The following is a 14,125-nucleotide window of genomic DNA, read 5'->3' on the forward strand; positions in this document are numbered from 1 at the left end:
ATCGACAAGAGGACGTAAGATTCCAATACTGTCATGCACGTCGCCGGCAAAGCACAATGTGGTGGACAAGGCATCCAATGATCGGAAGAAGACGACGGGAACGATACGGATGACGGGTACCTCACCCGCCGGAGTCGGGCCCCTGTTGCTAGACACGTCAATTGGGCAAATCTTTGTCTGTCGGACTCCACCTTCACTCAAAGTTCTTGTCAGCATGTTTACCTGAGCCTGATATCTTTTGAGGAAAAATAATCCTTCCAAAAAGCTCTTGGCAAAATTGAGCCGAAGATTGTTCGTCAGAGGGATAGTTCTAAAAGCCGAAAAGGCGGTGGAAGCACTCCTGTTATGAACTCGAGTTTGCTGGAACCGGTAGGAAATTGCGTGTCGTTATTTTGTCCAATCCTATTTTACAAATTTCGCCAGAAATGTTTGCTCCCTTAAAACTTTCTCTTCGAAAGAGGCGTAGGACCATCGGGAAGGCCGCACTTAAAAACACACCAATGTCAGTAAATGTTCCATCGCAACACCAAGTTGCAGACAAAGGGCGGTACTCACGTAGAAAACAACCAAGCTACCTCCATCAAAGATCGTCTCAACCGACACAGTCTCGTTCGAAGCAGGAGTGAGAGTAATATCGCTCCTTGTGTTCCAGTAAATGCCAGAGATGAGCGCCGGCTGGCCCATGCCGGGGATAACCGTCGCGTTGGCCCACACACCAGGGTCTCCTCCGGTCGCCTCGGCAAAGACCTCCACGGCGACCTGCTGCGGCGGGTAAGGCGAGCCGTAGCCTGCCGCGCCAGCGACCTTAATCACCAGGTTCCCCTGGAAGGGCGAGTCAATGTTGAAGTCGACGATCTTGTCTGTTGTCGAGTAGGCGCTCTTGGCGCCGTCGAGGACGGGCTCAAGCGGCGTCGAGGAGTTGCAGCCTGCGGGGTTTGAATTAGACGCGTTCTGGAAGATGTCCCGCACTTACATGCGGGGGAGGGGGAGTGCTGGGTCTAACTTACGCGAGAAATCCGCGCGAACGGCCCAGGAGCCCTGGGAGATGGCAGCGAAGGCGCCGCTGGCGGCGAAGGCTGAAGCGAGGAAGACGGAAGAGAGCATTTTGGGCTAGTTTGTATTGTTGTTTCTCACGGTCAACATCAGTAGGTTTTGTTCGGGGGGTCGTGAAGATTCTTATTTGTAGATCCCGGGGCTTTCGTCGCTGCAATGAAGGGATGAACACCCGCCAAACTCCACAAGGAGACCAGCATCATAAGGGTTCGGATTGGAGCGAAATAAGGTTTTGCGGTGCTACCGGAGCGTCATGCAATTGTTAAATGACCCTCTTAATTTCTCGTATGCAATTTATATAGGGTTAGCCAAGGCCATCGCTGTTCATGCGAGTCAGACATAAAGACTTGAGTCCCCTCTGACAGGTAATTTTGACCTTCACTCGCCGCCTATTTTTGGACGGACCTTCTGAAGATTCATCTTTCAATGAGACTTTCATATGGAAATGACTTTCGCTGACAAAGTTTAGAGACTGCTTCCCGGCCTTAGCGCCAGATTGTGTCAAGCCCTATGGCGATCCGTTCCCTCTCATGGGATGAAATATCCCCGAGGAGCCGTGGTGCGATGCGAACCGGTCGCGTTTCTGTAATTGACGAGTCATTAAATAGACGAGCGATGCCGCCATCTTCCTCTCAGGTTCAATCAGGGAAAGAGTCTGGCAATTTGATGATTGAGAGATGGAAGCTTTAGGGAGTTCGGGGCTTGGCATTTCCCAACTCCGTCGCGCTATGTCTATTGATGTGATCCAAGTCTCACTGACAGTCGGCAGATGTGCATCATGCCATGCATTTGGTATGTGACTGAGTCTTTCAAATTCAGAGCAAGTAAGTCATAAGCCAGGTCGGTCGCAGCGATGACTCAGTTGCATCCACATTGGAGAAAGGGAAGCAGCAAACGGAAGGAAAGGGTGCAGTTGATCAGCAACTGATTTCACAGATAAGATCTAGCAAGGTTCAATGCCTTCTCAAATCAACCTCAAAATCCGGAAAAATGGTTTCTGCAATACATACATGGGTAACAAGTATGCTTGCTGCTATGTCGATATGTAAGACTTCGATAAGAGACAACATTGAGCAAAAATAGTCGCTCCTTCACGCATGTAAGTTTCGCAAACTCTGGACATTCCCTTCTAATCTTAAAACACATTCGAGACTGAATTTGTTGAGAATTAGACTACAACAGTATTGTAGAGCAGACCAGATGTCGCTCGATTGATGATTCCAGCTCCAATCCATCAACGCCATGAAGATAGCCCAGAACGCACGATAAGAACCAACCAACACCCTCAACTCAGCCTATCCCACGTGACATCACTCCCGTCGGTACTTTCAACCCGACAACCCCCCTATCCACCAAGTCGGGCTACTACATCGCGCATCTCAGGTAAAAAGACCAACAACATCCCGCCGGCTTATCTCAGTGGAGCACCCTCCCCCCCGAACCAGGTCCACGGCCGCCCGCCAAGCCACCCGCTCCGCATCTGCGCCCATGCAATCCTTATCGGGGCGATGGGATAGATGTCATCGGGCTGTCGTCCGCCCGTCACTCGCGTGGCAATGCACCGCTGACGCCGTCGGTTGCAAAAGCGCCGATGGCAGGGTCCCAATACCACCGCGCGCAGGGAACGAATCATCGCAGCGCCGAAGGATATGATATCGGTGACGATGGCGGACGGCGTATCGGGCTGCTTGAAGTATGGAGCTGCAGCCTCCCTTCGCAGTGACGATGGGTGATGCGCCGCGCTCTTCCTCGATCATCTCAGAACGAAATAGTCGACAAGATGGCTCGAGTCCGTGTACCAACCAGGGCCGAGATAGCGGCGCCATTCCAGTCCAGGGCCGCCTTTCGAGAATGGGCAAAGGCCTCCGAGGCGCCGGAGGGCCAGGCGCGGATCGGCGACTCGCGATGGTCGAACAAAGATCTCGAGCCGACGCCGCCGCATCAGCGGACGTGGACGTGGTATAACCTGCCGCTGTACTGGTTCTCGAACATGTTTGGGACGACGGGGTGGAATGTGGCGTCTTCATTGGTAGCAGTGGGCTTGGTATGTCATCTTGAGTTCGAGTTTGATGTGTCGGAGACGAGAGGAAACTAACGGACGTCAGACATGGCAACAGGCCTTCATCTCTTGCGTCCTCGGCTCTCTCATCTCTGCGATCATCGTCACAGGCATGGCGCGGCCAGGCGCGATGTATCATCTGGGATAGTAAGTTGCCCATCCCACCAGATACAGAGACCAAGATTCTGACGGCTTCTAGTCCCGTCCTCGCACGATCAGTGATGGGGATGTACGGCTCCTACTTCTTCGTCTTCATCCGCGCCATCGTCTGCATCATATGGTACGGCATCCAGACCTACTACGGCGCAAACCTCCTCTCCGTCTGCTTCCGGTGCATCTTCGGCAGCGGCTGGGACAACTTCGCAAACGCCCTCCCCGCCAGCGCCGACGTCACATCCAAACAGCTCCTAGCCTTCTTCATCGTCTGGCTAGTCGAGTTCCCCTTCGTACGCCCCCCCCCTGACCACTCCCGAGCACAACTAACACGCCTCCAGACCTGGGTCCACCCCGCGCACATCCACTACATCTTCACCGTCAAAGGCTTCGTCATGCCCTTCGCCTGCTTTGGCCTCTTCGGGTGGTGCATGGCCCACGGCACCGGCATCTCCAACATCAACGCCGCCGCCCCCTCCGAAGCCACCTCGTCCGTCCCCCTCGGCTGGGCCGTCATGAACGGCATCAACGTCATCATGGGCTCCCTCTCGCCCATGCTCGTCAACCAGCCCGACCTCGCGCGCTACACCCGCCGCCCCTCCGACGCCGGCTGGCTGCAGGGCGCCTGCGTGCTCTTCGCGCAGAGCCTCGTCTTCTTCCTCGGCCTGGCCTCCACGACGTCCCTGCAGGGCGCCTGGGGGCAGGCCTACTGGAACCTGTGGGATTTGCTGGACGCGATTTTGGACCACTACTGGACGCCCGCGGGGAGGGCGGGCGTGTTCTTTGTGGCGTTCAGTTTCATTCTGAGCATGTTTGCGACGAACTTTGGCGCGAACTCGATCCCGTTTGGGGCGGACATGACGGGGCTGTTTCCTAGGTATTTGACTATCCGGCGGGGCCAGATTGTGTGTGCGATTTTGGGGATTGTGGTGTTGCCGTGGAAGTTGATTGCGAACGCGTCGGCGTTTCTTTCGTTCTTGGGGAGTTATAACATCTTCATGGCCCCTCTCTGCGCCGTAAGTGCACACATCCATTCTTTTGAGAGCACAGCTCACACATCGCAGATCATCATCTTCGACTACCTCATCGCCCGCCGCGGCAACGTCCACGTCCCATCCCTCTTCAACGGCTCCAAAACCGGCCTCTACTGGTTCAAAGCCGGCGTCAACTGGGTCGGCGTGTTCGCCTGGATCGGCGGCACCGTGATGGGCCTGCCCGGGCTCGTCGGGCAGTACCAGCCGCAGAGCGTTAGCCAGGCCGCGAAGAACATGTACAAGATGGGCTGGGTGCTGACGTTCTGCTCGTCGGCCATCATCTACATTGCCCTGATCCACGTCTTCAAGCCCAAGGTGTTCCCGGCGGGGTGCGAGAATGCGCCGCGGGAGTTTGAGTGGCTTGCGAAGGAGGGCCGTGATGGGTTCTTTGAGGGGGAGAGGGAGGGCGAGATCTATGCGCCGGCGTCGCCGCAGATTACGGACGGGGAGGAGGTGCAGGTTGAGGAGAAGGGCCGGAAGATGGAGGCTTGAGGGTCATCAGTTGGAACCGGTTTCATGTGTGATGTCGACGAGAATATATTCTTAGTAATGTCTCATGATCTTGATATCTCTCTCACAGAATGAGCAAACTCCAAAAGTTCGTTGTTACACTTTCTCGCGGTCGTCTAAAGACTATGGTCGCTATGGTGACCCTCATCGGCGACATCCCCGACATCCCCGCAACCACCGCTCAACACCAACAATCCGTTGCGTAATTCAGTGGACCCATTCGGCTTATCACCACCCAAAGAGCCGATACAGTGAGCGGCGTCCATCATTCATTCGGGCCAAAACTACCGACGCTTGTGTAATCAGTATCACACACTCTCTCTGGCAATGGAGGGGTCCCGAATATTGTGTGTATGCTGCGGGGAAGTTCACACCAACAAGCCGCGGGTGGAATCCCGGCCGAGCGATAACGGCATTGCGGGGTCGTTTCTCCAACCGGTTGGAGACTTTCGAATTATTTGATAATGAACTCCAACTTCCCACCCTCTTTCTGAATGACATATTCTGGTAACATCAACAACGTTGTATTTCTTCCTCTTTTTGTAAACTCGGCTTGAGGACACCGATACTTCGGTCACAGACCTCAACGGCCCGAACCGCGGATAGCTCTTTAACCGGACCACAAACCCCGCGCCGTGACTCGGACGGTCATCGTTTCAATCCGAACACCTCCCGATCCCGGTTGACAAACATCACCCGCCTCACATTCAACAAGCTAAGATGCCAACCGAACCATACCGCCTCACAGCCACCGAGGTCCGCGCCAAGATCCAGGCCGGCGAGCTGACCGTCGAAGCCTACGCGCGCTCCCTCCTCGCCCACATCGAGAAGCGCGACCCCATCGTGAAGGCTTGGGAGTACCTCGACCCAGAGCAAGTCATTGCGCAAGCCAAGAAACTCGATGCGGTCCCGGCAGACCAGCGCGGGCCCCTCCACGGCGTCGCGGTCGCGGTCAAGGATGTCATCTACACCAAAAGCAAGCCTCCTCCGTCCCCATCCTCACGGAACAGCTTCTGACCTCGCCACAGACATGCCCACCCAGCACGGTTCAGTCCTCTACAAAGACTCCTCTCCCCAAGTCGACGCCGCCTCCATCATCGTCCTCCGCGACGCCGGCGCCCTCCTCCTCGGTACCTCCCTTTCCCCCTCCCTTCCCACACCCATTTGCTAACCCTCCCAGGCAAAACAACCACAACAGAATTCGCCGCCACAGTCGCCGGCCCAAAAACAATAAACCCGCACACCGCCTCCCCCTCCTCCAAATTCCGCACCCCGGGCGGCTCCTCCTCCGGCTCCGGCGCCGCCGTCGCCGACTTCCAAGCCCCGCTCGCCCTCGGCACGCAAACCGGCGGTAGCACCATCCGCCCGGCCTCCTTCAACGGTATCTACGCCCTCAAACCCACCTGGAACGCCATCTCGCGCGAGGGCCAGAAGATCTACTCGCTCATCCTCGACACGCTCGGCCTCTTCGCGCGGAGCGTCGAGGACCTGCAGCTCCTCGCGGACGTCTTCGCCCTCGCCGACGACGAGGCGCCCACAGAAACCTTCGAGATCAAGGGCGCCAAGATTGCGTTCCTGAAGACGATGGTCTGGCCGCACGTCGGGCCCGGCACGGAGGCCGCGCTGGCGAGGGCGGTGGAGCTGCTGAAGGCGCACGGGGCGGAGGTGCAGGAGATCGAGTTCGCGGCGGAGCTGGAGGCGCTGCCGGAGTGGCATGCGACCGTCCTCCACAGCGAGGGGCGCGTGAACTTTCTGCCGGAGTACCGCGTCGGCAAGGAGGAGTTGCACGAGTTCCTGGTGGGCCATGTGGATAATGTGAACAAGATCTCGCGGGCGGCGCAGCTGGAGGCGTTTGATAACATCGGCGCGGCGAGGCCGAAGGTTGATAAGATGCTGGGGGAGTTTGATGCGGTGCTGGTGCCGAGTGCGGTCGACGAGGCGCCGGAGGGGTTGGGGAGCACGGGGAGTGCTGCGTTCAATGCGCCTTGGACGGTGAGTATCCATTTTGCGTGGTTGGTGACGGTGAGTTTGCTGACGATGAGCAGGCTCTGCATGTTCCGGTGGTTAACCTCATTGGGTTTGGAGGACCGAATGGCATGCCCGTGGGTGTGTCGTTGGTGGCTCCGCGATATCGTGATAGGCATCTTCTGTCTGTGGCAAAGACTGTTGGCAAGATTTTCGAGGCGGAGGGTGGGTGGAAGTCGCAGTTGTAGACTAAGAAGTGTACACGCTTATTTGTATTCGCCGACAGTCGTGTTTTGTCATAGTAGACTTGGGAGAGAGGCTGCTTACTGTTCGGGTGAGTCGTCAAATGGCTGACACAGCTGCTCGTCAATAATATCAGGAAAGTGAATAGAATCTCCGTCTCATTACACTGCGTAGGGTATAACATCTATCTATAACAAAGGACCGTCCCAAACAATGCCATTCCATATGATGCAATCCCAGACTTTTCCTGTCCTTGCCACATATCATGCAGCGTCATGTGTCATTACTGTCATTCGAAGCTAGCTGTTAGACTTAAGCCCACTTGCCAAGCACACTCATGATGATCATGCCAGCAATCAGGCCGAATCCAGCCAGGAAGGTGACGATGGGGCTGGTGTGAAGCAGCTCTGCGTGCCCGTGCATCCAGTCCTCGGCCCACATCTCTACGACACCGACCCAGACAAGAATACCAGCAGACACCGCGTCGAGAGTGCCGATGGCAAGGATGGTGCTGCGGTCATTGCCGTTGAAATGCTGCAGTACGCCAATGCCAATGGCCATGCCGATGGGGGTGACGAGCGCAAAGGGGGTGGCGATGATGAGCTTCTTGACGAGGGAGAATCTCGGAGCCTTGAGAGAGTTGAGGCTGTCAGGGGTGGAGGAGGTTTGATCGACTTCGACACCGGCAGGGCGAACGTTCTTCTCCACGGGGGAGGCGGTGCCGAGCTGGGCAATGCGAGTACCGAGAGCGATACCTTCGAACATCTGGTGGAAGAGAATGACGACGAAGAGGGTGAGGAAGAAGGAGTCACCGGCGACGACCAAGGTAATGCCAATGACTAGATAACGTTAGCCGAGGTTCATCATGAGAAACTGGAAAACGCTTACTGATGGAGTGGAAAATGATACCGCACTCAAGAACCAGGACAGTGACGGTCTCGGGAGAGAAGCGAGATGCAGCGCTCGGGTTAGCAGCAACCTTGGCCATCACGAGGCGCTTGCCGAGATACTCGACCAGGAAAGAGATGAAGATGCCAGCCATGACGATAGCGGATGTGGTGCCCTCATAGCCCAGCTCTCCCAAACACTCGTTGGCGAACATGAGTTGCGCGTGGGTGTAGAGATGGACAAAGGCAGTCGAGATGATGATACCAGTGCCAAACTGCTTGAGAATGAGGAAAAGGGTGTGCGTCTTGGTAGGCATCCACTTGATCATGAGGATTGGGAAGTAGACACCAAAAGCGCTGGTAACCAAGATGACGAACAGAAGGCCGATGCGCAGAGGGATGTTGTAGTCGCGCGCAACCTTGGCACAGCTTCTCGTGCCGCCGCTCTCGCTCTCACCGGCTCCAACACAGTGCTCAACACCGGCGTGAAAGTGGCAGTTCTCGCCCTGAGGCGTTTCGCCTTCACTGTCGGAATCAGAGGACTCGGCACCCTCTGCGACGATTTCGACGTCGTCGCCGTTGGGGGCGATGCAGTAGGTGTCGGCACCGTGCGCGTGGCAGTCGGTAAATGCAGTAGGGATGGCAGAAGCGGCGGTGTTGGTGGGCGTCGTCATGATCTGATACTCGGAAGTACCCCACATGCAGAAGCTGAGGCTGTTAGCTATGCTGTCTTCAAGATGGAAGGTAGTCGACATACACAGTGACTCCATGGAGATGGCAGTCAGAGACGGCCGTGGGCATGCCAGTCTCCGCGGCAGCAGTCGTGGTTGCGGCAGTGGCAGCCGGTGCGTTGGCAGGCTCGACAAGAACCTCGCCATCGGGGTAGAAGCAGTACCTAGTTTCAGTGTCAGTCTTTGGAGTAATGTGATGACAATGACGGCACCTACGTGTCGGTCGCATGCTTGTGGCAGCCCGTGTAGGAGCTGGGCAGCGCGCCGGTGGGTGTTTCCGCGACGATGTACTCTGTCGCGCCAACCTTGCAAATCCTGCTGAATGTTAGATGCTGGCCATGGTATACGTGAAGTAGTCTGGCATCAACCTACTGGGTAGATGAGGTAACGGCGCAGTCTGAGATGGCCGAAGGGGCAGATGCCGCCGTGGTGGTCGCGGCGGCGGTGGTACTCGCAGCCGTCTGTCGTGCGACCAGGGAGGCGGAAGCGGCGCTCAGAAGAGCCGCAAGGGCGGCAGCGGAAAACTTGGCCATGGTGATGGGCGTAAGACAGAACGCAAGCTGTGATACGGGCCGGGTCCGAGTTGACGTGCCTGAAGCTGTTCAGGTCCGGGGCTGAAGTACGCTGCAGAAGTCTCGGACAGGCGGCTGATCGGATGGTTCGCAGCCGGGTGCTTTATGGGAAGGAGGTCGGGATGGAGGTGGCCAGGGTGAAGCCGTGTTGGTTCCAAGCCGCGCTGGGAATGGGCACCTTGAGAGACGGCAGGTCGAGTGACTGCTTGACCGAAGCGGGATGTGACGGGGGATCAGGCAACGAGAAGTCACAGAGCCGCGGGATGATTCCTCGAGAGGGTAGGGCGTAGGGTGAGGAAAGAGGAAGGATTGGATGAGGGACGGCCGGTGAGGGAGATTTTGGAGGGAGGTGGGTGGATGAGAGCGGCGAAAAGGCGACGATGAGCAGATTCGACGGTGGCCGAGAATGGCGAATGGGTCGTCGGTGTTTGGTACCTGTTGACTTTCTTTCTGACTTGATGGCGGCCCTTGGACAAACAGACCATTGTCCTGCCGCTGAGAATTCCCCTCCCTCTATCAAAAGTCAATCAAAGGCACATGCTCTCCTTTGGCAAAAGCAGTAAAGCCTCCGAGAAATGCTTGCTAGTTTCCATTGTGCCGTATCCACGAAGCAAGGGCCATGGGTGCCGCCAACCAAACGGACGACAAGTTTTCGTTTCCGCATGTTCTGCGTGGACTTTCAGCTGCGAGTAACAGCGCGCCAATCAAGGCCGACGCGATTTCGGGCTTGCAGTGAATCCAGCTCTCCTCCCCCAAGACGGCAATCCATGTCGCCGGGCCGGGAAACGAGGGGCGGCGGTGGAAACAAGATGGAAAATGTGGGAAAGATGCAAAAAGCCAAAAGAGCAAAAAACAACGTAGTTCCAATGCCAAGGCTGATGCCAAGGCTGAGACCCGTTGCCAAGTTTGCGCACCCGGATGGCCGCCATGGGTCGGCAGGAAGGCAGGCGCACGCGGGAAGTCGCGATGTCGCTGGTCTGGAGTCGCTCTTTCCCACCTTTACAAGTGGTGGGCTCAGCTGATTGGCTACAGGAACGACCCGGCGAACCAGGATGCAGCAGCCGAGGATCCACAATAGCGGGTTGGCCAATGAGAAGAGCCACATCTACGTCGAGAGTGAGGACCTTGATGGCTTCGTCCTGACCGCAACCGCCTTCAACCACTCCTCTTCCTCTTCCTTCTTCTCATTCTTCCCCTCTGCTCAGGTCTTTTGTTGCGTTGTTTTCTGGCATCGACCTTGATGGCCTACAGCTGCATGCCAAGAATACTAATAGGCAGGCGTCGTCCAGGAAAAATTCAATCTGCTCCTCAATTCTCAGCTCACTGGTCGTCAACCAACACTGCCAAGACGAGCGGTGCACCCACCCGCCCGAATCCAGCCTCGCGGTTCGCCATTTCCAACGCCTGCTTGACCTTACGCATGAGGTTGCAGTACACTATCCCTTCGTATCCTGTGAGAAATCGGGCGTGACACATCAGGCATGTCGACCGTGTGGGGGAGGCATCTGCTGATGACGAGTGAGACGTCTGTCCACACTTGCAGACCGGCGAGCCAGGAAGGTGATGTTTTTTCTGGTATACCTCGGTTCATGTTTCGCAGGAAGTTGCCCCTGGGATCTGGTCCTTATTGCCTCCATGATATTGGATTTTCTTCTCTTTGTTATGTGAAGGGTCATGGCCACCACACACCCAAGACACGGGTATCTGCAAGCCTCAGACGGATGGCGTTCCCCGGAGGAGTCCATCATGAACCTTCAGCAACGGCTACCAGCAGTTTGTGCGCCATTGCAGCGTGACATGATAAACTTCCCGCCTGTCACGAGCCAAACCAGATCGCCGGGTCGGGAAGCCTGTGGTCAAAGTGCGTGCGTCAAGCTGGTAGGGCTGCCATGCTCAAATGAAATGATTCTCTTCACTAGTAGGATCGCATTCAACCGCAAGCAAGCTTTCAACGAGGAGGATATCATCATCATTTCAATGATTCTCTTTGATTCTATGGTACAATATTAACAGCCTCCATCTAGAGGCGAAAAAGGAACGTTTAAACGCCAGAGGCGAGCAGAATCAAAGGATGATGATCCGCCAGTTTTTGATATCCCAGTATGCCATGCCCAATGCCCTTCATTTTCAAATCATGTCCATGAGTCCCGTCATTAGGTGAATCTTCGTCTTTCAACACCGGCTTAGAAAGCCATGAGAGCAGCGGCAATGGCAGCAGCACCGAATCCAACGCGGGCGGCGCCGGCAGGGACGTCGGTGGAGGAGGCAGCAGCACCGCTGGCGGAAGTCGCGGCGGCGTCGGTGCCGGAGGGGGCAGCGGTGGTGGTAGCAGCGGTGGTGGTCGTGACCGTGGCGTTGCCAGCCGCGGCGGTAGAGGCAGGGCCCTCGCAATGCCCTACGTGAATGTTAGAATGCATTTCAGACGCGATGGATGAACTGGGAGAAGACAAACAGTGATCATTATGCGCGACACATTCACTACTCTCCGTAGGTGAAGGGGGCAGAACACCGGTTCCAGAGTGATCGTGGTCGTCGTGGTCGTGATCCTCGGTGGCCGTGGTGGTGGCGGTAACAGAGCTGGTCAAGGTAGTGGCAGCGCCAGCGGCACCAGTGGTGGAGCGGGCACCCTCGCAATGCCACTAATTGAATGTCAGTTTGAGATCACGAGAATAAGCAAGATGGGAAGAGACTCGCATGATCACCATGGCTTTCGCACAGATAACTCTCAGTTGGAGAGGGAGCAAGCGAGTAGCTGCTGCTCTGAGCCATGGCGAAGGCAGAGAAGCCGACGATGGCGAGGATCTGAGAAGTCTTCATTTTGACGGTGCTGTGGGGATGAACTTCGCGATTGAGGTATCTTGAGAAAGCTTCGAGAGGCTGAGATCAACGAGTGGAAGTTTGTCGGCCGTGGATGAGAATGAAAAAAAAACAAAAGCTGAAGGTGAGCGTCGGTAGGTAGGATATATACCGAAGGTCGGGTCAGTGACGTGCCGAGCCCACACTGCGGAAAAAGCAGCAGGAGCGACAATCCAAGCAAACGGCCAGGGCTACAACGCTACCTTGGGTCTTGGCAAGAGAAAACAGAATTACGCAGGATCTCATTCACCGAATCCAAACGAACCACTCCTCCCATCTTTCAGCTCGCCAAGACACCGCAACGTGCTCACCCTCCACCGTGAACTTGGCAGACGCCAAAAGTGCCCTGCCCACCAACAATCGGAGAGGGAAACAAACCAGGCAAGAACAGATAAGGGCTCCCTCGTCTTGCCCCGCGGCCTGGTTCCATTTGTTTTTTTATGCTGCAACCTGATCCATGTCGGGGGTTGGGTTGGGTGTTGCCCAGGCGCGAGAGGCGGGCCGGGCCATCAAGGTCCTCAAGACAGGCTACATGTAGGCTCCCCCACCAACATTCACCACACCGGAGCGTGTTCTGACATCCATGGATATGACCACCCAGGCATTGAAGGATCGGAGAAAAAGGCCGAATGAATGCATTTCGGAGGAATAACTGTATCGAGAAAGTGATTAAATGCCACCCGGTCGTCATGCTCCAACAGTTGAAAGTCATGGCATCTCTCAAGGTGAGTCGCCGGTGGCGGCATCTCCATCTGACCATTTTCACCCTACGCTCTATCCTCGTATCGAGAAGGCGGCAAAAAATGCCTCGTCAAAGTGGCGATCACTCGCCTCGAAACTTGGATTCACATTCTCGGATGTTTCTCTTTTCGACTCGCCTGATCCGAAATGGAGCGAATCCCCTGACGGGCAGGAGGAACGATAGCCTCAAATCAAGGTACCTTGATCTTTGGTTCCATCACAATCCTACCTTGTGGTAGGTAGGCACAAATGTGTCTGTCGTAGATGGCAAGGGCAGACATGCGGATTGCCAGCAAGTGGACGACGTGGCCGAAATTAATACACACGCAGACGACGAATGTGATATGGAGGAAACTTGAGAAGTATCGATGAGTTTCGCTATCCGCGCGGATCCTGGTTTTACGACATCAGTGAGGGTAGCAACGACGACAACGACAACAACGACGACGACGACAAGGACGAGGACGATGATAATAACAACGAGGACAGAAGTGAAGATAATCATACCTACCTACTAGGTATTAAGTGTCATATAGAAAATAGCCTCAATAATAAGAAAGTAGATCAAGAGGGAAAGAAAGTTCAAGAACGAGACCATAGCTAGTCCATTAGGTTAGGGGTAGGTTTCCGTCCGGCCTAGGGAAAGCATTCCTATGCTTAATTAGTACATCTTAGACCAGGACGTGATGGCGATGAGATGGCGGGTCAGGTCAGGAGACAGACTGCAATCCAGCGCGCCAGATCACTGAGAATCTACCGTGGTACGGTAGGCACTTCATGAAAGGTAAGAATTCCATGCCTGCGTACCTAGGCATTGACGTCTTTCCTTCGTTTGCATCTAATCATCACAAGCGCGGGGAAATTTCCATGTCAAATGCATACATTGCACACACTGGAAATGCAGTCTATGAAAACAAAATCTATCAAGAAGAACGAAAGCTGTTGAAGCCTTATGACAACCCGGGTCTAAGCAAATAGTCGACAACTCCACATGAATCCCAGCACATCGAATCTCCCCACCTTTTTCGAATTCCCATCGCGTTCGAGTTCGCCGCCCGCCGCTCCAATCACGCCCTCTAAGGCTTGAAGATGTTGATAACATCATACAGACGGAAGCCCGGGAAGTAGTAGCGGTTGTCGTGCGCATACCGCGCATCAGGGACGCCCGCTCCGGATGTCATATCACGGAAACCAAGTCTCAAGTCGCCCGGGGCCGGGTTCGTGCCGTCAATGGTCCAGTAGAAGACAGTCTTCTCATTGGCCAGGTCGAAGAAGAAGTGCACGATGATGGCGATGCCATTGATGGTCGCGCGGTAGCGGT

General features: G+C 55.5%; 3 protein-coding genes across 3 annotated transcripts; 2 read left to right on the forward strand and 1 right to left on the reverse strand.

Annotated features, from left to right (window-relative positions):
* Positions 1 to 2,833: 2,833 nt before the first annotated feature.
* On the forward strand, positions 2,834 to 4,791 carry DAL4-2 (Allantoin permease; the record flags this gene model as incomplete). The annotated part of the gene is made up of 5 exons (XM_037321354.1): positions 2,834 to 3,097; positions 3,159 to 3,259; positions 3,312 to 3,558; positions 3,607 to 4,281; positions 4,330 to 4,791. 5 exons carry the CDS (start codon positions 2,834 to 2,836, stop codon positions 4,789 to 4,791), a joined length of 1,749 nt encoding a protein of 582 aa, XP_037178886.1.
* Positions 4,792 to 5,529: 738 nt separating this feature from the next.
* On the forward strand, positions 5,530 to 7,022 carry gatA-6 (Glutamyl-tRNA(Gln) amidotransferase subunit A; the record flags this gene model as incomplete). Its single annotated transcript, XM_037321355.1, has 4 exons — positions 5,530 to 5,769; positions 5,852 to 5,939; positions 5,990 to 6,801; positions 6,855 to 7,022. 4 exons carry the CDS (start codon positions 5,530 to 5,532, stop codon positions 7,020 to 7,022), a joined length of 1,308 nt encoding a protein of 435 aa, XP_037179446.1.
* A 307-nt stretch (positions 7,023 to 7,329) lies between these two features.
* ZIP3 (Zinc transporter 3) lies at positions 7,330 to 9,168 on the reverse strand (the record flags this gene model as incomplete). Its single annotated transcript, XM_037321356.1, has 5 exons — positions 7,330 to 7,856; positions 7,906 to 8,612; positions 8,662 to 8,799; positions 8,852 to 8,950; positions 9,008 to 9,168. 5 exons carry the CDS (start codon positions 9,166 to 9,168, stop codon positions 7,330 to 7,332), a joined length of 1,632 nt encoding a protein of 543 aa, XP_037179447.1.
* Positions 9,169 to 14,125: the final 4,957 nt, after the last annotated feature.

Source organism: Colletotrichum aenigma, assembly GCF_013390185.1.
Source record: "Colletotrichum aenigma strain Cg56 chromosome Unknown KSG_Cg56_contig04, whole genome shotgun sequence".
Lineage (NCBI taxonomy): Eukaryota > Fungi > Ascomycota > Sordariomycetes > Glomerellales > Glomerellaceae > Colletotrichum > Colletotrichum aenigma.